The 25,570-nt window shown below is 43.8% G+C and overlaps 1 protein-coding gene across 3 annotated transcripts in view; it reads left to right on the top strand.

Moving 5' to 3' along the window:
• Nucleotides 1-25,570, top strand: part of GHR (growth hormone receptor) — a 229,765-nt gene that overhangs the window by 190,149 nt on the left and 14,046 nt on the right. For all 3 annotated transcript variants that reach the window (XM_066378349.1, XM_066378331.1, XM_066378341.1), the window contains one exon: nucleotides 18,183-18,312. In XM_066378349.1, the coding sequence (XP_066234446.1) occupies nucleotides 18,183-18,312 (130 nt within the window). The remainder of the gene's footprint in view (nucleotides 1-18,182; nucleotides 18,313-25,570) is intronic.

Below are 25,570 nucleotides of genomic sequence, written 5' to 3'. Positions count from 1 at the left end.
CTGACTCTCTCTCTCTGTCTCTGAAAAAAAAAAGCCCTAGAATGGCTCGGGGAGACCTTCACAAATGTTGACAAGGCTCGGGTCTCAATGATTGAATGCCAAAGTAGTCTCAGTGTTCACACATTCCCCTAAGGTGTGCCTGGTTCACATCTGAGAGGAAAAGTCTCTTTATTTGATAACAGTGTGTTCCTGAGTAACCGTCAGTTTCTACTCCACCACATCTCTGATCCTGCCTTCCCAGCATCTTGCATATCCCAAAGGTGTTAGAGAGCCTCCGGATCCTCCAGGCTGGACCAGGTTTTGAGTGGATGGCCTGTGCAGTGTTGAGAATGAAACAGAAACTTTGGTGTGTGGTAGCCTTTTATCAGTAGGGCACTGAGACGAGCAGGCCAAGGGCGCAAGTTAGTAGACACTCATGGACCAAGAGGCGGGCTTCTGTCTCAGCTGGACCACCGTGAACCCCAGAACAATGAGAAGGGGGGGCATACTGCTTAGAGTGACATGCCCAACTGTTCAGTCTCTCTTCTCTCTGCTCCTCCATTATTCACCCAGCACATCTCGCCAGTAAATGTGTTTATTCAAAAAAATTTTCCAGACTGATAATAGCAACTGAGAAGATGGACGGTAGTTTTTTTTATTAAAAGGGAAAAGTTGTATTAGCTGATTTTGTCTGGTGAGACGTCTGCTATGTTCTCAACTTCAGCATTATGTCCAAGGACAGGTATTTTTGGAAGTATGGTTTTAAACCTGATAGTATATATCCTCCCTCCTGGACTAAACTCCTGGTTTAGAAAATTAGCCAAAAAGATACAAAAGAAAAGGCATTGTTTTAAATTCTATAAATGAGCCATATATCTAACTATCTGGGGGCATCCTTCAGTTGTGTTTATTTTTATGGATACTTTATTTTGGGAAATACTTTATTGTCTAGCTGTGTTGATATGCACCTTTCAAATTACAGACCGCAAACTTAAATTTGTGAGGGCAGAGCAAAATTTAAAACTAGAAACTGGTACCCACCCGGCTGCAAGAATTCAGTCAAATATGGCACACCCCTCACATCTTCAACCAGACAGGTGATGTGAAAGTGCTAGATTTTGCATCCCAAACTGTGACAACTTTCAAACTTTAAAGCCTGAACTTGAGTTTTTATTTTGTTGAAAAATAAAGCATGGTCTTTAAAATTAGGTCCTTAACATGGTCTCTGAAAGTGATGGCTCTTTCAGAGTGAGTTCTGACAATTACAGTGTACACGTGGTAGGTACGGGTAGGGTGTCAGGTCGGGTCTCTGGTCTGTTGAGTGCCTGGGGTTTTTTTCTTCTCCTTTTCCTGTCCTGTGGTTTCACTGGCCTAAATGGGTTTGAGTGCTGTTCGAGTCACAGAGAGGCTAAAATGAATTATTAGTTCATAATAAGATGTATTAAACACTAATGAAGTTATTATTTGATGCAGAATGTCAAGGAAGTTTTGTAATTATTGGAAGAAGCTATAAAAAAAGATTGTATTCATTTCCAGTGTTGAAGGCAGTCATCATCAGACTTACCACCTGAAGATACTTTATCATCAGAATAGTATTTACATCATATTCACCATGTCCTCTAAGCCTTTTACATAAGTTAAATCATCAGCAGTCCTCATAACAATTCTGTGTGGTCAGCACTCTTATTCTTACTTAGCAGATGAGGAGACTGAGGCACAGGAGAATAAGGGACTTGCTCAAAGCACACAAACCAAGAAGTGCAGAGCCTGGATTCCTACCCAGGCCTCCTAGATCAAGCACCGTTCTCGTTGCCACGGTGCTGTGCTGCCTCTTTATATCTTCTTGATGTGCAACTCTTGCTCTAGAATAATGGGAAGCAGTGTTACAAAGAAGGTGAGAGTATGGGCTTTGAAATAGGACTTCCTACACATGCTGCCCCCATCTCCGGGCCAAAGCTTTCCCATCTGAACCGTGGGACAACACCCATGTCATTCTACTTGTTAAAAGGCTTGAGTGAGATAAGACACCAAAAGTTTGAGAGCAGGGCCTGATAGATGACAGTACCCAAAAAACATTAGATCTTGTTATCATGATAAATATATTAACTTCAGTAAGTGAATTATGGTAGTCAGGTTTCCTGGAGAAGAGTTGATAAATATTTATTAGAGTTTATCTCACATTAACTGAGTAAAATTATTCTTACCATTCTTATTTCACAGAATTGGAGGAAACTTAGACTATAAGAAAAGATGTTATTTTCCTAAAATCAAATAAGCAAGGATTCAAACTCAGGGCACCCTTGCTGCAAAGCCTCAATAACTTCTCCCACCCCTGCCTTATTCTAAACCCCAGGTTTGTTCAGCCAGTGCCTGTGTAGTAATCACAAGCACCAACACAGAACAGAGGGAACAAACCAAGTTGGTGCAACTGCATTGTGGGCATAGTAACAAATCTAATGCAGCTCTGTTGGCTCAGAGGACAACAGCCGTGCTGCTCTGTGTTAAGGCATGTTCAGGTCCATTAATAAAGTCGCATCAATAATGATGGCATTGAGAGAGGCCGCCAGGAGACCTCACTTGGTATAGGAATAACAGCTATGGTTCCTAATTGAGAGCTGTTGCTTTTCAAATCAGCACTGAACCGTTGCTCCAGGCAGATGTTAATTCACATCCGTGGCAGATGTGCAACTCAGCATCTGACCTGACTATGTGTCACTGTTAACGATCCCATCAAATTTCTCCTAAGATGGGAACTCTGTGTTCTAGTAAACCAAATGAGTTTTCCTGTCTGTTGACCTACAACTTCAAGAGCATTAAATCATCAGTATAGAAAGATTTCTTTTCTCCCCTCAGTTATAATTATTGTAGATCTAGTAAATGCTCAAACGGAATCCCTGCCTATTTCCTTTTGGCCAGATACACTGAAAATGCCCCGTTGTGAATTTTGGAGATCTGATACAGACCTTACTTCTGCCTGTTACCAGCTGAATGAATGTAGGTAAGACATTTCACCTCTCAGAGTCTTATTCCCCATCTTCAAATGGGGATAATACTGTCTTCTGTGGTTGCCTGGAGCATTCAGTGTATGTGTTTCTAGAATATAGTTGCATGTGGTGTTCACAGAATCTGACCCGTTGCCTTGCTCCCTATGTAAGCAAAGCTATGTCCCCAAATACCCAAGACACTGGGTCATTTTCAAGTTGAGGATGTATAGTCTCTCCTTAAAAGTATTCAATTTGAGTGTTTAATTTCCATTATGAACCAGACGTTGTCTTACATCTTACTGATGTTCGTAACATGAATATTATACGGTCTTTCAAATGGGAGCCCTTAATGACTGTGGGCTAGCAGGAAAACCTCTGATCTTGTCTTTTCTCCTTTTTCTGGTTACCAGACAACACACTATTCCTGAGAGTTGAGGCCCAAATGTATATAAGTCAAGCAGGGGAATAAAAAATAGCAATTCCTAAGCCCCTCCCAGAGAATCTGAGGTAGTAGATCTAGGATGGAGCCCAGGAACCTGGATGTGGGTCAAGCTCCCCGATGGTCCTGGTATGGGCCGAGCAGACCCCCAGGACCACACTTTGGAAGCACTAGACTGTAGAAAGGGCATGTGTCTTCTGTAGCAGGGTTCAGGCAGACCGCTTATCATGGCCCCTGGGCCAAGCTCTGCGAAGGAAAGGGAGCGGCATAGAAGACAGCATGGGAACCACGGAAGCCCCACCCCCCACCCCACCCCGTTCTGGGAGGGCAGCTCTCCTTGCCTGCTCTACAACTCCAGACTGACTTCTTCATGCCTACATACGGCTTTTCTTTCTAAACCATTTCTCATTCACCTATACAGTTCAAACTAGCGAGCACATGTTTAGAACTTATCTTGCTTGTGAAGGTTCACTTAAAAAGATTTGATTATGGGAATAAGCACTTAGCTTGTCCTGTAGTGTCTTTCTGCTCTGATATCCAAGACCTTCCTTTGCATATATTTTATCTGATAGGCAGACCCCTCTTCTTTAATATTCCTTTTAGCTCTGTTTGTGCTTCTAACAGAGCAATCCTTTAAAGATGAAGTTCAGTCACAGAGTGAACTATAGGATAAGGAGCCCAGGTCTGTGCCCTGGGTCTGTGTACCTCAGTGTGCACCTGACAGGTGAATCCTGAGGAGGGGGGATTAGCAGTCCCCTGCCCTCTTGCTTCACTGGACACTTCCATCTTGTAAAGGGATTTGCTCAGTCAAAGGTCATGGGAGTTTGGATTTATATCCATTAATAAAAACATTTTGGGACACACCGTAAACATGTTCATATATTTGTAAATTACATATACAGGGTGGAGCAAAAGTAGGTTGACAGTTCTCATGGGAAATGATATGATAATCAATAGTAATAAAAGATAAACCCTGTGTTTTGCGTACTCACAACTGTAAACCTGCTTTTGCCCCACACTGAATATACAGTGCTCCTAATGTATTTTGTTCATTATAAAACATATATAAAAATCCAAATTGTGGTAAAGATGAGCCAAGCAATATTATAAAACATTTAAATTTTAATGGCTTAATGTAACAAAATGCTTCCTGCAGTGCGTTTGAAGAAATTTACTTCTTTTGGAAGCGGAAATCCATTTAATGTCCAAAGTTTATGAAAAGTCTACAGTTTATGAAGCACAGTTTGAAAGTTGGTACTATGTGACATTTATTTTAATATTTGGTTTTAATTACAATCTTGGTCTCATATCTGAAAAGGGCACACCATAAAACCACATTAGAGTTTCAAAAATAAATAGTAGTCGTAGTAGGTGTTGATCTATATGTCAAATAGTCCTTAGGTTAATTTCTCCTTTTGGAAATCAACTTCCTATCAGCTTTACCAAAAGCTTATTCTAGAGGTAAGGAGAGTGTTGGCTCAGCCATTCCTTCTTGTTGACTTGGGCTTATGTTATTAGAATCGCCTTCAATATGAGATTTCTTCACATGACTTTTTTTAAGCCCCTTGTATGATCATGATTTGTTAGAGTACCATAATATCAGTATAACATGTTGACCCATTAATCAGGCATGTAAAACTTGTAAAAATGCTCTAACATGTGAAAGGAAGAAATGAGCAAAGGTACTACTAACGGCCCATCAGAACTGTGGGCCCCCCACAGTTCCTGCAGAATTCCTCTCATCCCAAACATGACATGTGACTCTGACATACAGGTTGAGCAAAGACTCCATGCAACTTTACATGTTCAGAATTAATGAACTTCAGTTCCTTTCTTATTTCAGATAAACAGAACATACAAATAAAAGTTTTAGGCCCTGGCAGGTTGGCTCAGTGGTAGAGTGTCGGCCTGGCATGTGGATGTCCCAGGTTCGACTCCCAGCCAGGGCACACAGGAGAAGCACCCATCTGTTTCTCCACCCCTCCCCTCCTCCTTTCTCTCTATCTCTCTCTTCCCCCCTTGCAGCCAAAGTTCCATTGGAGCAAAGTTGACCTGGGCGCTGAGGATGGCTCCATGGCCTCCACCTCAGGCTCTAGAATGGCTCCAGTTGCAAGGGAGCAACACCCTGGATGGGCAGAGCATCGCCCCCTGGTGGGCATGCCGGGTGGATCCCAGTTGGGTGCATGTGGGAGTCTGTCTCTCTGCCTCCCTGCTTCTCACTTCAGAATAATACAAAAATACAAAAAAAAAAAAAGTTTTTTGTGTTTCCATTTCTTTCCCCAATGGATCTTTCTGCATGGTCCATTTTGAAGACAGTAACCTAGAGAGTGGTTGGGTCCTATCTGATTATATAGCCTCTACTCCCTCTTCACTTCAGATACCTCTGTTGTGAGTATTCACAGCCTGGTCTTGTTAATATTGTTTTCTGTCCTGTGGATCCTGATGTCATATCTTGCAATATCTCCTCCCAGGATTGTCTTTTCTCTACTGTGCATCCCCTAGCCTCTGAACAACACTCTGCCTCTGATGACCAGAAAAAGGACTCTGGAAATACATCAAATGTTTCCCTACTTGCCCAAGTGTCAGCAGTTGTATAATTCAAGATTATAGCCATTCACCACAGTTTCTAGCACCCTACTGTGTAGAAGGAGGAACCTCAATAAAAAATCATGTAAGAAGAACCATGACTTCTTCAAGACTCTTTGAGAACATGCAAGAGCTTAATACTCATGCAAATGCTCACTTTATTCAGCAAACTTACAACCAATCTGTGTGTGGTTTCATTTTGTTGTCAGTTTCTTAGTTGACTGACCATACACCTGGGTACCTATTTGCTGCCATCTAGTGTAATAAATAGGTTGGTTGTGTATAAAATTCTGAACTCATTACATGGTTGAATGTTAGTGCTCAAAATAATTCTTCATGTTGGTTTGTTATAATTTTTTGAAATGCCTACTCACAGACCTGTCTTTCTTACCACTGTGCCCCTAAGTATGGCCTTAATATTGTCATAGAGTCTAGGACTCAGGATCAAGCGTGGTTTACTCTATCAGCATGACATTTGGAGATTTGGTAGGCCTGTAATGGTCGGTAGGTCTGAAGTAGATGCATAATAATCAAGAGGTCATCCAAGTTTAGCGATGATTTCACTTCATGAAGGCAGAACATATAGCCTGGCTTCTTAGCTGTGTGACCTTGAGCAATCCACTCCTCTTTTTTTGGACATAATTTTCTTCATCTGTGAAATTAAATGGTAGGCCTAGGTGACTAACCAGGTCTCTTCCAAGTTTAAGAGTATATCACTGCATATAAACTGTTTTCTCTTTGAAATTGCCAGTCATGTTCCCAGAATCCTCTTTCAGGTCTGAAATCAACGTTGCTTCTCTAACTCTGTGTGTATATCTATCTTCTGGTTGTGGTTAGAGATGAGTGGAAATTCTGACATGAGTGAGAGAGAAGCAAATGTGGGCCATGATTTTATTTTCCTTTTGCTTGGGAGTTACCCAGTGGATTGCTGTCTACCAGTGGATATAGACTGCTCACCACTAGGCTAACCTCTTAACTCACAGTGGCACACTTAGAAATGTATGACCTGTTATAAACGATCTACTTCCTAGACTGCACTTCCATTTCTTGTCTCTGTTTCATATTAAAACTTCCCCATGAAGTGTTTCAGATCTTTTATAACTCATGCTGGTCTTCCTTTCCTTTGTACATTCCTGTTGGCTGCTCCAACAGATCCTAAAATGTTTCATCTTCAAATCGTTTCACATGTGTCAATCTTATCTCCCCAACTGCAGTGAAAATTTCACAGAGGCAGAGACTCTTGTCAGTCTCTCGTTTTCCTGAGAGCAGTCTGGGATTGTTGTGGAGGGAATCGGTATAGTTCTGATGCTTTTCCTATTTGCTGTATAAACATGAGGGTAAAAGGTGAAGTCCAAGGCTTCTCAGTTCAGCTCTAGGAGAGTTCATCTCTAAGCTCTAGTTTCTGTAAACTATCTAATGGCTCATAAACAAACAATAAATCTTTGAGCCAAATACCAAAAAAAGCAACTTTACCATAAAGAGAAAACCCAGATAAAACAGAGACAGTACAGCCTATGGGGAAAAATAGTTCTGAAGCCAGAAAAATCTGGATTTGGGCTAAAAATTATCAAGCTTTTCTAAAGCTGCATTTCCTTATCTGCAAAATGAAGATTATAATGCTATCAGGTAACATTCCTTACAGGGGAGTAGTGAAGATGAAATGAGAAAGCACATGGCAGAACTTAGCACTGAGGAGGATCTCAGACAGTAGTCGTTAAGAAGGATGTTTATATGTTGTTTAACGCAAATGTTTTTGCTAATGTATAGTAAAAGGTCAACTTAAATGTAATTATGCAGTATCAGCGTAACCAGAGCATCTGTAACTGAGGTATTGAAGTAAGTGATCCATGCCCACGGAGCAGAGGTTCTTTCCAGGGTGACTTTGTCCCCAGGCAATGTCTAGAGACATTGTGGTTGTCACCACTGGGTGACAGAGGGGTGTTGCTGGCATCTAGTGGGTGGAGGCCAGGAATGATGCTAAACGTGTTGCAAAGACAGGCCACTCTGCAAAGAATTATCTGGTCCAAACATCAACAGTGCTGAGGCTGGGAAACCCTGACTTAGAGCTCTGGGCACTCATTGCTTCTGACCTAAATTTGTTTTGCATTTGAGACTGACTGGGTACGTGGATAAGAAGGTAGTTTCCATTTTGGTGGATTAGGGAGATTTGCCTCATCCCAAATATTTTCTAAGTAACCTGTTCCAGTGCTGGTGAGTCTCACAGTGAGTCATACTTTTCAACTAAGACATTGCAGGGTATAAGGGCCCTGTTAAATTTCAAACATTTCCTTGGAGTGCAGTGAATGAAATAAGAATCTACTAATCGATAGAAGTTGGTGAGTTTTTTTTTCTGCGTAATACCCGTGGTGGTAGTTCTCTGTTGAAACCCAACCACGTGCCAGGTACTTCATGTAAATTGTCTGATTTGATTTTCAGCAACTGTGAGATATTTTGCTCTCATTTTACACAGGGGAAATCTGAGGCTTAGAAAGTTGAGATAATATTTCTAGTAAGTCGTACATCTGGTGTTCAAATGTAAATCCAGTTGGCTTCCACACCTGTGCTCTTCCTGCTGTTCCTTGCTGCTCCCCTCTACCAAGAGTGACATTGGTCACAGGCAGTAAGTTAGGCGAGACCATTGCAGAAGAATAGGGGCTCTACTCAGAAGGTTAGGCTGAGTCTCCTGCTCAGCAGCTCTTGAGTGTCTGGGAACTAAGTGAAAAAACTGAGCTGAGAGAGAGAAAGGGTGGAGACATTGAAATGGGGAGTTAGCTCTATACTATGATAGACAATCTGCCAATTTAGCAACTTTATTTTTCAGGTCCTCCATGTTTAAGCCTGATGCAGTATATTTCCTGAATTCTTCCTTTTCAATTAAATGTTTTCCCTTTGAAATCAATTGTACTATCTAAAACATGCACTACCTGACTATTTAGTCAGGCACACGAACCAATTATCCCTTAGATCAGGGGTAGTCAACCTTTTTATACCTACCACCCACTCCTGTATCTCTGTTAGTAGTAAAATTTTCTAACCACCCACCGGTTCCACAGTAATGGTGATTTATAAAGTAGGAAAGTAACTTTACTTTATAAAATTTATAAAGCAGAGTTACAGCAAATTAAAGCATATAATAATAATTACTTACCAAGTACTTTATGTCGGATTTTTGCTAAGTTTGGCAGAATAAATCTTTATAAAACAACTTACTATAGTTAAATTTATCTTTCTATTTATACTTTGGTTGCTTTGCTACCACCCACCATGAAAGCTGGAATGCCCACTAGTGGGCTGTAGGGACCAGGTTGACTACCACTGCCTTAGATTGTCAAATTAAAAATTAACAATAACCAACATAAAAATAGCCATCCACTGTGAATGCCCTGTCTTGAACCATAAATATATAGGTCATATAATAGAGTTGGATGTTATTGGTCATGTGTCATATAAGGTTGCATCTGATTGGTTAATTCTTGGTACTGGAAATCCTTTTATATACAAGTATAGGCAACTGATTTTTTAAAAAGTCACTTTGGAGCAAAAACAAAGAAATTACTACTTTTATTTTTGTAAATCAATCAAAATTATAGCTATTTTTTGTCAGATGGGCAAAATATATATTTTTGGTATGCCACAGAATTCTAGTAATTAATTTATATGTACCATGAGATGAAAAAGGTTTAAAATTGCTGATCTAAACCAACACTATCAAGTGTCAACTAAAGAGTCCTTCAGTAGAAGACTGGATAAAGAAGATGTGGTACATACATGCAATGGAACACTACTCAACCATAAGAAATGATGAAATACTGGCATTTACAACAATATGGATGGACCTTGAGAATATAATGTAAGAGAAATAAGTCAGAAAAAAATAAAAAGCACACGATTTCACTTATTTGTGAGATAAAAAACTGGAACTCACAGACACAGACAGCACTATGGTGGTTACCAGATGGAAGAGGGTTGGGGGGGATTGGGGTAGCAAAGGGGGAAGGGGGGCAAATAGATGATTTTGGGTGGTGGGCACACAATCCTATATACAGATCATGTATCGTAGACATGTACGCTTGAAATCTCTATGTCTTAATAACCAATGTAACCCCAATAAATTTGATTTGAAAAATAAACCAACAATGCCAAATAGAAATTTAATGTGTGTTACATATGCAATTTTAAAATTTTCTAGTAGCCATATTAAAAAGTAAAAGAGGCAGGTAAAATTCATGGTAATAATGTATCTTTTTTTGAGCCCCACATATCCAAAATGTTATCATTTCAACATGCAGTCAATCTAATAAAAACACTCTTGAGATTCCTCTGACCTTATTATTTCCTGATCTTTAAAATCTAATGTGTATTTTACATTTACAGAGCACAACTCCACTGGCACACCAAATTTTCAGTCAAGTGGAATGTAGACCTACTGAAACAATGAAGTTATATGGAAGGGAAAATATTTGCACTGCTTTCATTTTTAAATTTAAATTTCAGCTAGTTAAAATTGACTACAGTTAAAAATTCAGTTCCTTGTTCGCACAAGCCCCATTTCAAGTGCTTAGTAGAGACCAGAGGCCAGTGGACACCGTGCTGGACAGCCCAGAGCCGCCTTCTTGCTCCACAGAGGCCGGGTACTCTATGTAAGGAGCAGCCTTAGCACCATCCGGGAACTTACCGGAAGTGCACGGTCTCTGGGAACTTACCAGAAGTGCACGGTCTCGCACCCTGCCAACTGCGCCTGCACATTAACAGTGCCCGTGTGATGCTATGCAACACAGTCAAGTTCGAAAAGCATCTCTCTAAAACACATGGCTCTCTCCAACAATGCGCTCCAGAAAGCCAGTGAATGAACAGCGATGAGGGCTTAGGACACTAGCCGCAGGAGAGCAACGCAACGCCAGGGTCTGGGATGCTGTGTTGTGTTGAGAAGTTGTTCCTTTCCCACAAAGGCAGCTGTGACTTCCATGGTGTGGACTGAGCAAGGCCATCCTGGGGCTACATTCCAGATCTGCTCCCGGATCTACAGCGAAGGATCTAACACTGACATCCATGACGCCCACGACTGAGGCAGCTGCACGCTCACAGCCATAGATCCTTGAAGCTACAACTGTAGAAGCCCTGACACAGCTGTGAGCATGTTTCTGCTCCACAGAGCGGGATTTGGGGCTGGCCCTCCCCGGGAGGCCCAGGTAAAGCACCCACAGCAGGGTCAGCACCCAGGGAGAGCACCCATCTCCCCAGAGCCAGCGCAGACACACTCAACATCCTCATTATATGGGGGCCTGTCCAGTCCACCCCCCGCCCAGAGGTTCAGTGCACACTGCTTCACCTTCATCATCCTTATTTGGTTTGTTTTTCACAGGACTCGGCATTTGAGAGGCCTTTCAGTGCAGTGTTTGCTTAAGAATTCATTGTACTAATCTAACATAGCAGCTCATTGTTTTAGTTCAGCAATCCTCAACCTTGGTTGCATACCGGAGTCCCCCGGGGGCATTTTAAAAAGTATCAAAGCCCAGGCATCACCCCAATCTTTCCAATCTTTTTTTCCCATTCAATATATTGAGAAGCATGTTACTTTTTAAAGCTATAATCAACATATGACATGTGTAAGGGAGGCATTGTCCAAGCTAATTAAATTAGGTCTCCGGAATGTAGCTGTTTAAAGATTCCCAGGTGGTTGTCATGTGCACCCAGAGCTGAGAACGACTGGTCCAGTTAGAGCCCTTAGCTGGTAGTCGGGTCCTGATGTCCATGCTTCACAGTCTCTAATGTGCATGCAGGTAACCGGGGTCTTGTTAGAATGCACGTTCTGATTCAGGAGACTATGAGGGTGGAAAAACCTAATGTTGGGGACCAGTGTGTCCCAGGTGGTGTTTGGTCAGTGATCATCAGTGTTTTTCCATCACAGCAAACCAGGCTGTCAATCACCCAGTCCTTATTCCTCCGTGAAACCTGCCTCTGTCCCTGCACCCTCAGCTCTTAATGATCACACTTCTGACTTCCTGAAGTAGTGCTCTTTCTGTGAGCTGCCGACTACCGTTAGCTTCTTCCCATACGCTGTGGGTCGGCTCCTATCTAGATTATAGCTCTTCAAAGGCAGAATCCATGTCACATTATTTTTATAATTCCCACTGCACCCAAAAGAGTGACTTACACGTAATAGGTGCTGCATAAATCCTTTCTGATTAATTGCAGCATGGAATGTCAGATGAGAAAGTCTCTAAAAAAAAATCCAAAGGACTAGAAAATGGCAGGTATTTTTCTTTGTTGAGCAGACAAACAGGTTTAGACAGAAAAAGAGGAGGAGATTGGGGATTTAGATTTCTATGGTCGCGTTTTTCATTCTGGGTAGAAGAGTTGGATGGACTCTTAGTGAGCGTACCAGAATTCAAATTCCAGTTCAGCACTCTTTCCATTTAGCAAGCTCTTTCTGGGAAGATCATGGCCAACAGCCCTCTCCCGCTTCTGCTGTGATTCCAGGGTGCCCGGGCCCCCAGGAAAGCATCAGGTAGCGTTCTGAATGTTCCAGAGAGCCTGCAGGACCGCCCCCACAGAGTCTGCCTGAGTCACTGTGGAGTCTCCTCCCCGCATGGACATCTTCACAGACTCACAGCACTCTTTTCTAACTGTTTCTCAGGAAACACAGGGAGGGCCTTTGCTTGGGATGCTTTCCATTTTAATAACAATGTGATGATATAGCAATATCCTCCATTCTGTAGAACTCAGGTTTGGCAGCTCTGACCATCCAGAGCACAGCCATAGAAAATAACCTCCAAGCAGTGAGTGGCATGACTGTCACATAACCACCACAGACACTTCAGATGTTTCAACTATATAGCACCACCAGACTGACTATAAAGAGGGACAGTGAGCACGGAGTTCAGATTTGGAGTGTCCATCATTTGTACTTCCTAGGTGACAACAGTTAGTTGACAAATCATTCATTGACCATCCCAGCTAGCCATGAGGATGAAGGTAACAGCAAACACTTACATAATGCATACTCTGCCCTGGGCACTGATCTAAGAGCTTTACCTCTATCATTAGCTCATTTAATCTTCACAATATCCCTGTGAGCTCCTATTAGTGTTCCTGTTTTACAGATGAGGATACTGGAGACGGTAAGTACATTACCCTAGATGGCCCCGATTGTAAATGATGGGGGTGGGGTGGAGCTCAGGAGTCTGTGCCCTCAGTCATCACCCAGTACCATCAAATCATTTACCCGTAACTCTCATCAATTGTCAAGGCAGCTCTCGAGATGGATTGTTATTATTTTTAATAAATTGTGTCATTCCAAGGAAGGAACTACTTGTGACTTAAAGTTGAAGTGAGGGCATGAATATCATCAGCAAAACAGTACAGCTACTTAGTGTAGGGGCAAGAGGAGGCCAGCCGCCCCAATAACCCTACATACAGTTACATCGTAACTCAATATGATAACCCTTGATCCTTGTGCAAAGTTATTAAAAAGGTCATATGACATTTGACAGGCTTTCTTAAGTGATTAAAAAATCTATTTTGGGGGAAAAAGAATTTCAAGAGTAAGTTTTAGTTACCTGGAAAAGGCAGGTCTGTCGATCATTCCTAACCTGTGCCAGGTCACCGAGGTGTTCTTGCCTCGCTTTGAGGGTACTGCATACTGATTTTCACCTTGCAGAGAGACAGGATAGCTCTGTGCACACTGCTTTTCTTTCTTTTTTTCTTTTTTTTTTTTTTTTACAGAGACAGAGAGAGAATCAAAGAGAGGGACAGATAGGGACAGATAGGAACAGAGAGAGATGAGAAGCATTAATCATTAGTTTTTCGTTGCAACACTTTAGTTATTCATTGATTGCTTTCTCATATGTGCCTTGACCGTGGGGCTACAGCAGACTGAATAACCCCTTGCTCGAGCCAGCAACCTTGTTCTAAGCTGGTGAGCTTTGCTCAAACCAGATAAGCCCGCGCTCAAGCTGGCAACCTCAGGGTCTCAAACCTGGGTCCTCCGCATCCCAGTCCCATGCTCTATCCCAGCGATTCTCAACCTGTGGGTCGCGACCCCGGCGGGGGTCGAACAACCAAAACACAGGGGTCGCTAGAACCGCTGCACTATCCACTGCACCACCGCCTGGTCAGGCATGCACACTGCTTTTCAAACTGAAAATGGTCACCCATTAGTAAATCAGTCTCCTGGGATGTGTGCAGTGTCCCTTATGAACAGAAATAGAATAAATCAGAGTTCCTTGCAGACATTGAGTTAGTATGTCTTGAGATATTTTATTTTTCGATATATCACATACATAAATATGGGCATGCTGGGTCGTGATGTAAAGTTTTTCTTCCCGAGGGTCACTTTCAAACTCTGAAAGCTACGAGTGTTGAGTGTCAGGGCTGAGGTGAGTCTCTGTCCAGGGCTGCCTGATTGGACTCGGGGCTCTACCTCTTAGTACCCTGTGACCTTGGGCAAGTTCTTTTACTTCTGTTCCTCAAAAGTCTCATCTCTGCAATGGTGATCATCACAATGCCTCCTTCATTCCGCAGTGGTGAGAATTAAAGGAGTTAATAATGCATATAATGGGCAAGACAGTGCTTGGCACGTGGTGACCCCAAGAAGTTCTAGTGCTATTGCCATATTGTTATTCCCTTCCATCTCATCTTTGCCTGAGAAGAGAACTCAGAAATTCAGCTGTATTGAATGCAGTGACCTCTTTCCATCATAGCAGAATTACATTTTGCATCTTCTTTCACTAAACCTTCCAGGATCATGACTGTTCTGTTCTATACTATTGTTTTATCCAAATATGGAGGCTATATACCAAGGCAGTTTTCAATCCCTGATGCATTTAGGTTATTCGATCACCCAAAATTTATACCCAAAGCCTGTGCTGGCCAAGTCTGGGAAGCGGATTGACTGCTTGGGATCGCCCCCTCTTGTTTATCCTGTGTGGGAGGCATTTTGCAGTTTCTCCATACTTGGCCTTGACCCGTGCGCTTGTGCAATCTTCAGAACATATGAAAGCTATTGCAACTGACAGCAGCTATTTCCTCGCTTTGGCTTTTGTTCAGTGGTCACCACTTTATTCACATCAGGGTGATTGAGCCTGCTGTGACCTCTCTGGCAAAGCCGACCCCTGAGTGACTGCATATGCAGATGTCTTAGCAGAACCCAGGTCCACCAGAAAGGGGCCAGATGTCATCAGGCCCAGTGTGCCTCCTGCTTTTCTCTCCTTACAACATTTCCCTCTTCCATGTTTCATGCACTGATCACTTATGCACTCCCATCTGGTCTTATCACCTCTTTCCTTTTTTAGGATTAAAACCATATCTCAAGTTCATTTACCTATTCTGGAAAACTGTTTTTCTTACGATGTCTTTATTAGTTGTAATTCTGAGTCACATTAAGAACTGTTTTGTTTTCTTCCTTTCCTTGTCATTTGTCCACTGCTGTTCAACTCAAAAGGAAATGTTCATCTGCTCATGTTTACTCACGGTCTGGTCAGGGGGCAAGGTTTTCCCTTTAGGCCCCTGCCCCACACGAGCCTGTGTTCAGGGGTGATCACAAGTGTGCGGGGCTGTTGACAGCAGATGGCCCACGGGACCCGGTGCGGGGGTCCTCCACGAGAGGGCAGACGCAGCGGAGGGCCACCCACCGCCGGAGGTCTGGCCAAAGTCGTCCTTTCCCTCCAACCACCCCCTTCCGTTGCTCCTCCTCTTCCTTCTGCCCTAACCCAATGGCTCTGGGAAGGTCAAAGGCACATAGTGGCAGAGCCAGGGCGAGAACACAAACCTCTCGACTTGTAAGGCAGTGTATTTCCTCTTTTGTTTTTAATTTTCTTTTTCAATTGCAGTTTACATTCAATATTGTTTCGTATGAGTTTCAGGTGTACTCCATAGTGGTTAGACACTCATACACCTTACAAAGTGTTCCCTCTGATGTCCCCAGTACCCACCTGGCCCCATACGTAGTTATTACAGGGTTATTGACTATGCTCTCTATGCTGCCCTTGGCCTCCCCGGGGCTGCTGACTCTTCTGTAACTGCCAGCCTGCACTTCTGTCTCTTCGCCTGTGTCACCCAGCCCCCGACTCCCCCGCCCTCCGTGTGTTTTCTCTTCTTCCCTACCGTGTGCAAGGACCCTTAGATTATGAAACACTTTGTTCAACCAGCAGATGTTCAAATAGTTGTGGTGTGAATGTGTCCTACAAATCATTGATTTTCTGGAAGGACCAAAAGGTATTGTTTTCAGTGCTTCAGCTAATAGAAACCGAGGCTTCTCCAGGTCCTTGCCCGTGTGACAGCGCAGCCTCATGAAACACGCACGTTTTCCCTGTGTTTACTGTAACAGCTCACGCAGGCCACACACACAAACACACACACACACACACTCACACACGATTGTGCTCTGGGAGGGGCCTTACAGGTGGACCCCTGAGACAGGGTTGCCCGGCCAGCCCTGGGACCAGGGCAGGCTCTGTCATCTGAACTCTTGTTCAGGCCCTCTGAACTCTTGTCACTCTTGGTTTGCACAGGAAAGGGGATATTTCTACAACAATATGACCATGGAATTTTATTAGGAAAAAAATTCTGCCACCCCCAAGACATGCGCCCAGGGCGAAGGACCTACCTGCCCCTCGGGGTTTCCTGGCGGTGTATCTGCCTGTGGCCAGACTGTACAGGGTAGCCGGTGTTCTGAGATGAGGACACGTCTCCCAAGCCCTGGCCTCGCCACTGCATCAGTCTGGGTTTCGGTGGAAGGAGAGGGGACCCATCCCAGCCCTGTCGTCTCTGACCCCGCTTAACTTTCTACATGGGATCCCACCTCTTCAGCCTCAGGGGAATGGAAACCCCCCGAGGACCAGAAGAGAATCAGCCTCATTTCCTGCCCTGTCCTTGGGGCTGAGCCTGGTACAAAATAGATGTTTTCAGAAATGTTTGTTGAGCGGAGGGCTGAGTGATGTATTTGTTTAGAAGGCTTATAACATGACATTCCTTATGAGTTTGTTGATAGAAGAAAAAGGAGCCATGTTTCTGTTCAGAACACCAGATATGTACCAGAACTTGGAATCAGGAATGTTTATGTGTGTGTTTGTATACTATTTATATTTAAACTAAGTTTTCAAGTATTTATAAAGATCCCTTAAGACTGAGGGCCTCCCTATAGCCCAAGAAGGAGAGTTTTAGGTCAGAGAACGAATATATGAAGTTTACAGTTGAAATGAAGACAATTTGGCTAAGGAGCAAAACATAAAAAAGAAACTCGACCACCTCCAAAATGTCCGTGGGAGTCAGAAGAACAATGAAAACTGACACATAAAAATCGGTTTTGCCCCAGACTTGGCTCCAGCACGTCCATAGCTGCAGATTTGATGCAGAGAGTTGACCTAATATCCTAATGCATAGGAGGCATTCTCCACTTCCCAAAGGCAGATGGACACATATGTATGCACAAGTTGTTTAGAGTTGACATCTATTTAATGGGTTGACTGGCTGAATCTTTTAAAAGAGTGCAAATGTAAGTGACTGTCTGTCCAAAACTCTATAAAAAGAGAAAACACACTGTCATGGATGCTGTGGTCCCCACGCCATGTTCCTCTGGCCCACCCAATGACAATGCAGCCATCCACGGTGGACAGGTGCCACCACTGCATGTGGATGGGCACACTTCAGGTGCCCACATAGCTGTCTCAGAAGTCAGATGAAGGCTCAGGCCAGGTGCAGGTACAACCTAGAAGCTCATGGGTATTAATGCCTTTGGGCATCCTTCAGGCAGTGGGCGAGGGGAGTTGGTAGATGAATTCCCAGCCTCCCACTCCTGCCCGGGACACCGGGAAGGCTCCCTGTCCCCAGGAGCTCAGAGCAGCCGCTGATCACAGCTGAAGAACCCCTACTTCTATCCACTCTTCTCCCTCCCTTTCCCTCATTTCCAGTTCCTGGGGTCACCCTCCCAATAGACGACCTCTTCCCCTTTCCTCACCTCTGGCTCCTAAACAGGCCTAAGAAATCATGTTTGAAATCAAGACGAAATGGTTTGTCCCTGGAATTGGGGGCTAGCAGAGAAATAACTGACAAGCAGCAAGCACTGATCCTGGGATCTAGGGAAGCAGCATCCTCTGGAAGAAGTGATTCTTCTTTGCCCCTTGAAATGTGAGTTTCCCTAAGAACGCCCCTTACCCTCTCGATCTCACACCTTGCCCTTTCCTTCTATTCCACAGATTCTTCTGGAAGGCCTCAATTCACCAAGTGCCGTTCACCTGAGCTGGAGACGTTCTCATGCCACTGGACAGAGGGGGCTCGTCACAGGGTCAGCAGCCCAGGATCCATACAGCTGTTCTATATTAGAAGGTGCAGCCCTCACACCTTACTAACTTTTATCTCCATAGGTTTTTCTGACTCAAGGGGACTGTGTCCCATGCAGTGGTAGGAATTGAAATGAGGTGGTTTTTTTATGATGATCTAAAGCATATATTCATTCATTTATTCAAAAAATACTCAGGAAGCCCTTCCTATGTGTTGGGTATTGTCTTAGCCACCAGAGATACAGCAGTGATTTCAAAAGGGTCATGTCCCTGGTCTCATGGAAATGCATCTTCAATGAAGGAAGACAGACAATAGAAAATTAAAAAGTAAAATGTCAGCTGGTTCAAGAAAAGTAAGGCCAGGGAGAGGATAGAGTGTCAGCACCGTGTGAATATATGCATGCACATGAGCGTGTTCGAGGGTGAGGGTGTGAAAGTGTGAGCGCACATGTGTGGTGTGAATGTGCGTGTGTGGGTGAGTGTGCATGAATATGTGCACAGGGAGTTTGGGTGACTTTTCATTTAATTTTTTTTTACAGAGACAGAGAAAGAGAGTCAGAGAGAGGAATAGACAGGAACAGACAGGAATGGAGAGAGACGAGAAGCATCAATCATCAGTTTTTTGTTGCGACACCTTAGTTGTTCATTGATTGCTTTCTCATATGTGCCTTAACTGCGGGCCTTCAGCAGACCAAGTGACCCCTTGCTTGACCTTGAGTCCAAGCTGGTGAGTTTTTTTACTCAAACCAGATGAGCCCACACTCAAGCTGGCAACCTCAGGGTCTTGAACCTGGGTCCTCCGCATCCCAGTCCAACGCTCTACCCACTGTGCCACTGCCTGGTCAGGCTTGGGTGACATTTTAAATGAAGAAACTATGAGAGGCTCTCTAATGCGATATCTCACAGCAAAGACATCATGAACTGAGAGAGGCCATGTGACTATGTGGGGGAAATTGTAAGTGCAAAGGCCCTGAGGCCAACTTGGCAAGTTTGCAGAAAGCAGCAGGCCAGAATTGGCTGGTGCAAGGCGCAGATGGGGAGGGTGCTATGAGAAGGGGTGGGACAGTTAGCCAGGACAGACTGTGATGAGCCTGTAGGCCATGGGAGGGCTTTGAACTTTCCTTTGTCTGCAGTGGGAAGTCATACTGGTTTTTTGAAAAGATGTAGGAAAATAGACAATGTTCCTGTTAAATTAATTAATTCAGTAAGAGACTGTAATACTTTTCTATCTGTTTTGAGCAACAACCCTTTAAAATAATAGAGGAATCTGTCTCCCTATCTCCCCTTCTCTCACTTAAAAAAATAATAATAAAATAACAGGAAAGGTGAAACAAAGATCTCTCAGTACAATCAGCACCCAAGTCATTTATTTCTTACCTCTCACCTGACATTATTTCCATTACTGTTACTCTTATGTTGTCCCTTTGTGCTTTTGTTGAATTTGGGGGCTCCGACAACACTTGGCCATCTCCTCTTTTCCTAAGCAAGAAGCAAGGGGAGGAGGGACCCTTTCTCCTAGGCGAGTGGAGTTCATCAGTACACGGATGACACCGTCCACCCCACAGGGGATCAGGAAATGGAAGGGCGAGGCAGCGAGCAGTACTGGACGGGAGCTCAGGGCCAACAAGCCTACATCTCAGCCCGGCTCTGGCACTCGTTCATGGGGTAATGGTGGGCAGACGAGTCAGTCTGTCCCTAACTCAGCCACCCATTTCCAAAACGGAGCTCAGAGACCTTGCCTCGTGCCTCCTAGTGAGGATTTTATTAGCTAATCCATGAAAAACACTCAGCCCAGTGCATGGCACATAATACACAATACATGGTAGCCGCCTGTTTTTATTATTGGGAGTATACTAATAATTTACAATAATGACAATGTAAACTTCCAATTCCGGGCTACAGAGTTCATCTTCATTCTTTACTCTTGGTGATTCTTGGTGTCTTATAAGTATGTTTTTTTTTGTTGTTTGGTTTTTGGTTTTTTTGTTTTGTTTTTTTTAAATAAATTTTTATTAATGTTAATAGGGTGACATCAATAAATCAGGGTACATATATTCAAAGAAAATATGTCCAGGTTATCTTGTCATTCAATTATGTTGCATACCCCTCACCCAAAGTCAGATTGTCCTCCGTCACCCTCTATCTAGTTTTCTTTGTGCCCCTCCCCCTCCCCCCTTCCCTTCTCCCTTCTTCCCTCCTGCGCCCCCCTCCCCCCCCCCCAACCCCCGGTAACCACCACACTCTTGTCCATGTCTCTTAGTCTAGTTTTTATGTCCCACCAATGTATGGAATCATGTAGTTCTTGGTTTTTTCTGATTTACTTATTTCACTCAGTATAATGTTATCAAGATCCCACCATTTTGTTGTAAATGATCCGATGTCATCATTTCTTATGGCTGAGTAGTATTCCATAGTGTATATGTGTCACATATTCTTTAACCAGTCTTCTATAGAAGAACTTTTTGGTTGTTTCCATGTCTTGGCCACTGTGAACAATGCTGCAGTGAACATGGGGCTACATGTGTCTTTACGTATCAATGTTTCTGAGTTTTGGGGGTATATACCCAGTAGAGGGATTGCTGGGTCATAAGGTAGTTCTGTTTTCAGTTTTTTGAGGAACCACCATACTTTCTTCCATAATGGTTGTACTACTTTACAGTCCCACCAACAGTGAATGAGGGTTCCTTTTTCTCCACAGCCTCTCCAGCATTTGCTATTACCCGTCTTGTTGATAATAGCTAATCTAACAGGGGTGAGGTGGTATCTCATTGTAGTTTTGATTTGCATTTCTCTAATAACTAATGAAGATAAGCATCTTCTCATATATTTGTTAGCCATTTGTATTTCTTCCTGGGAGAAGTGTCTGTTCATGTCCTCTTCCCATTTTTTTATTGGATTGTTTGTTTGTTTGTTGTTGAGTTTTATGAGTTCTTTGTAAATTTTGGATATTAAGCCCTTATCTGAGCTGTTGTTTAAAAATATCATTTCCCATTTAGTTGGCTGTCTGTTTATTTTGTTGTCAGTTTCTCTTGCTGAGCAAAAACTTTTTAGTCTGATGTAGTCCCATTTATTTATCTTTGCCTTCACTTCTCTTGCCTTTGGGGTTAAATTCATAAAATGCTCTTTAAAACCCAGGTCCATGAGTTTAGTACCTATGTCTTCTTCTATGTATAAGTACGTTTTTTAATGCAAAGCTGGGTGCTTAACTTGTGAATAAGGTGTACTTTGAGTTAGCAACCAAGACTGGCTTTTCCACCTTCCGAGTGAGCGAGTGCTTAGGAGGGGTGTGCTCAGTTACGTGTTCCTGGAGCGCATGGGTGTGGGGCATTCCCCAGAGGGCACACGAAAATGGGACGGCGGGCACCCAATGCACTTTCTTTTCTCTTGAACGCTGGCACTGCGGAGAGGTCCGGACCAGCAGACAAAGCTGGTCCATGTCGTGGAAGGAAAGCAAAAATATTTGGTAACCCTTTTGAACTTCTATTGGTGATTATTAATGAAGAGAGAGGGATTTAGCAGGTTCAGTTTTCACATGTATGCTTCAGCACCTTCGAGAGCCAGCCCCGTCCACACTGAGTGAGCTATTTTATGGGCACCGTGAACTAAGAGAACAGAAAAATCGCAGAGCTTCCAAGTCCGGGCCCAGCCTCTGTGCCAGCAGAGATGCTGTTGACCAGGTAGAGATGGACCAGGCAGAGAGAAAATCTCGGGCGTATGCAGAAAGAAGTCATTACCTCAGGCCCTCATGGAGTTTGGAGTCTCAGGGGGAAAATGTGTCATCTCCTCAAAGCCCCTTAGTACAACCTTGTGATCAGTACCCATCTAAACAGGCCAACATCAGCATTTTGTGTTTTTCCTATAAAAATGTAATTATTTTTAGTATCTCAGCCAAAACAGCGTAAGCCCCCTCTCTCCTCCCTCCCCCATTTGTCTGGAGAGGGCAGAACTGAAGAGTCAGGAGTGTCAGGGCCAGGCTGCAGCGATTACTGTAGATGTGTTAGCCTTGACCTTGTCCACTTACACGAAGGGCACAGCACCCATGCTTGCTGTCTCTTGTCACTGTCTCTTAGAAATCAGTTCCCAGGCAGCTCCAGGAACACAGACATGACTCCCATCCCTGACAGACAGATAAAATGGTGACATGAGTCCATCCAGAGCCAGAGCAGTGGAGGGGCCTGGTCCTGGTGGCTAAAGACCAAGGGAACCTAAACACGTCCAGCTGTCTGTCAACAGGACAGACCCCGCGGCAGCCAGTGCTTGGCTGGCACCACCCCGGCCAGAGCTGGAGGGGCAGCCCAGTCCCACCAGCCTCTGTCTCCCCACGACAGAGACGAGACGGGGCCACATCCAGCCTCTGCGCTGGGAGAGGACTCGGCGGGAACGCAGGTCACAGGCACCCCCAAGTGGTCCTGGGAGCTGTCGGGGATGCTCTGCTCTGCCCCCTGCCTGCAGCCGCCTGTTTCAAAGGAAGCAGGCGTGTGAAGACCCAGTTCCTAAGTCTGTGTCCCCCTCTGCTGCCACCCCCCTCTCCGCCCCCTCCTCAGATTACCCTGGCTTTTTAAAGGGAAGTTTCTTTTCCAGGCCAGGTTGTGGGGCAAATCAGAAGGAATAAAGGGCATGGTTACTTACTTTTCTTTTTCTAAGGAAAAGGTGACATTTTAAGCCTGAAACACATGATCTATATAGACTGAAGACAGTTGCCCTTCAAGCATAAATGATTTTATTCTTTTTCTCAGTGTCATTCCTATAGATGGAGAGCATTTCTTCTTCTCTTTCTCTGACTTTTATTGACCACCTTTCTGATTCTCACTCCTGCCCCACGAGATGGGCCAGGGGTGCTTGGGAGAGCTGGCCTTGGGGAATGAGAGGAGAGGGCATCTGTCTAGACACCTGTCTCAGGGAAGGCAGGCAGCAGAGTGTCTGTTTTGTGAGGCCATTTGGGTTTCGTTTCTTTGGTTTTGGTTTTTGGTTTTGGTTTTTTTGGTCTAAATTTAATAGTTTAAAAATAAATGTTAAATATTTATTTAACATAAAATTCAACTTCAGATGATGAGGGAGGGGTTGGGCATTCTGTTTGGAACCAGCGCTTCCTGACCCATCATGCTTAAGATGCATGCTTACAGTTATTTATTCTTCGGAGCTAATGGAGCTGGGGTCATCTAAACAGGGCTCTGTGTACAGTCCTCGTGGGGGACAGGGTGCTGACATGCTAAGGCTGAGAAACTGTGAGCCACACGGAGCTAAGCTCTGCAGAATACATCCAGACCTGGGGAGAACCAGCCTACATTTAGGATATTTTTATACTACATTTTATACTACATTTAATGCTAATGTCTAATGTGATCAAGTATGCTAAATAATGCATTTGCCATTCCCTCTACTAGTCTATGGAAGTCTCATTTCCGGGGCTAGCTTGTTAAACCATTCACTTTAATGTACTGTTATTTAGTTTGAAACTCAAGAAAAAATAAATCATATTCTATAGTTCAATGACCGACCTATTTTTAATTTGTTTACATCTCTTTCCTACTATAAACGCACGCACACAATCTGTCCCTGCTTCTCCCCTCTCCCCACGTTCTTCCCATCACAGATGACTCTTCCTCCCCTCCACGGGTCTGGGAACTCTTCAGAATCGCAACCAGAATTTAAACAGCAGTTCCCTTTCTCGGATTCTGGTGTTTCTGCCGTTTGAATTCCAAGTTCTTCCAATAGCTGACAACAAGCAGCTGTCCCAGGGACCTCCTGATATTGCATAAGTGTCTTCCTGGTGCCAGCAGACCAGCCTGGGAAACAGCTGGAAGGAAGGAGACATGCGTCTTCCCCCATCTCCTCACCCCTTCCTCCCAGTCCCTGCCCACCCCCCAGCTCCCGGGGGAGCCCACAGACCTGCGATCGTTCCTGCCACCCCTTTCCTATAGACACAGATCACCTGACTTCATGTCTCTTTGACTCGTGAACCCTCTTCTCCAGTGGCTGGCCTAGTGGATAAGAAGCGAACAAGGAACCATTACACCCAAGTAATAACAACTCTAATTTAAGAAAGTTTTCCCCAATTATCCCATTGCCTTCTGCTCCCCTCACCACATTCACAGACACAATTCTTTAGCTCTATGTCTTTGACCACTCTTTCCCCTCCTCTTCTCTCTCTATTGCAATCTCTTAAACTTTACCCAGCCTTCCAGATTGCTAGAAATGCTACCTCTGCCTTGAAGCCTTTCATGAGCAACCAGAGCAATCCTTCCCCTTTCTGAACGCTTAGGGAGCTTACTGGGCACGACCTATGAGCACGTACCTGCACTCCTTTATTACTCAGGTTTTTCATCAGACCCCTGAGGCAAGAGTAATCCTTAGACACATGTGAATCCCCCATGATGCCCAACACTGTGTTTTATAGCTAATCAGTGCTTATGAAGTATCAATGGAATGAATGCAGGAGACCAAATAACACTCAGATTATAATTTCTGAGTCTTTTTTTCTAGCCTGAAGGTAGGGACCAAATCTTATTACGTCTCATATCTGCACAGTGCTAATGCTGCATATAGTGCTTGCATAATAAGATCCCAAAGATGGCTTGCTGGATTCATTCAGTCAGACAGATAGGACTTCGGAGAGCTGTGTCACACTCAATTACATGTTTGCTCTCTTCCTGCTGGGTGGGGGAGGGACTTGAGTCTGCGCAATGTCTTGATTGCTCTGCAGTTTTGTTCCGGTCCTCATGGCAGCAGACTAGGGAATTTCCTTTCCCAAAACTCTGACTTCCTTCCACAGACTTCCCTCCTGGTATTTGTCCTTGGGGCAGATGATGCTCTCTGTAGTGGGGTAGAGATGAAGACCTCTATGGTGGAATGAAATATGGAGACTCAGCTTCTCCGATTTGTTTCGTGTCAGCTCCGTGTGTCCATCTAACTCCATTTGTTTTGTTGTGTGTTTGCTTATATCTGACTCGAGATCTAGGGAAAGACAAACTTGTTCTTTGTAAAGAAACCAAACAAGGAACTCATAAGCAAATAGGTTGACTCAATTCTACCCACGTTTGTTTTTCTTTTTTCTCCCTCTACATACTGTAATTAAATGTCCATTTCTAGTCACAACATGGAAAAGAAAAATGCTTCCTGGGTTTGGAGAGATTTTTAAGTTTCTAGATTCATGCCTTTTGTCTCTTTCAGGGGTAGGGAAGAAAAGGCTGAGATGTCATGTTTTATATACATCACTGGGATGGCTCACATGTTTGAAATATTCTCACGGCTCATCATATAATTAAGGAGAAATTCAGAAGTACAAAAAGAGGTCAAGGCATCAG

Source organism: Saccopteryx leptura, chromosome 1, assembly GCF_036850995.1.
Source record: "Saccopteryx leptura isolate mSacLep1 chromosome 1, mSacLep1_pri_phased_curated, whole genome shotgun sequence".
NCBI lineage: Eukaryota > Metazoa > Chordata > Mammalia > Chiroptera > Emballonuridae > Saccopteryx > Saccopteryx leptura.
Note: the sequence above shows the minus strand (reverse complement) of the source record. Positions and strands in the feature narration are given on the sequence as shown.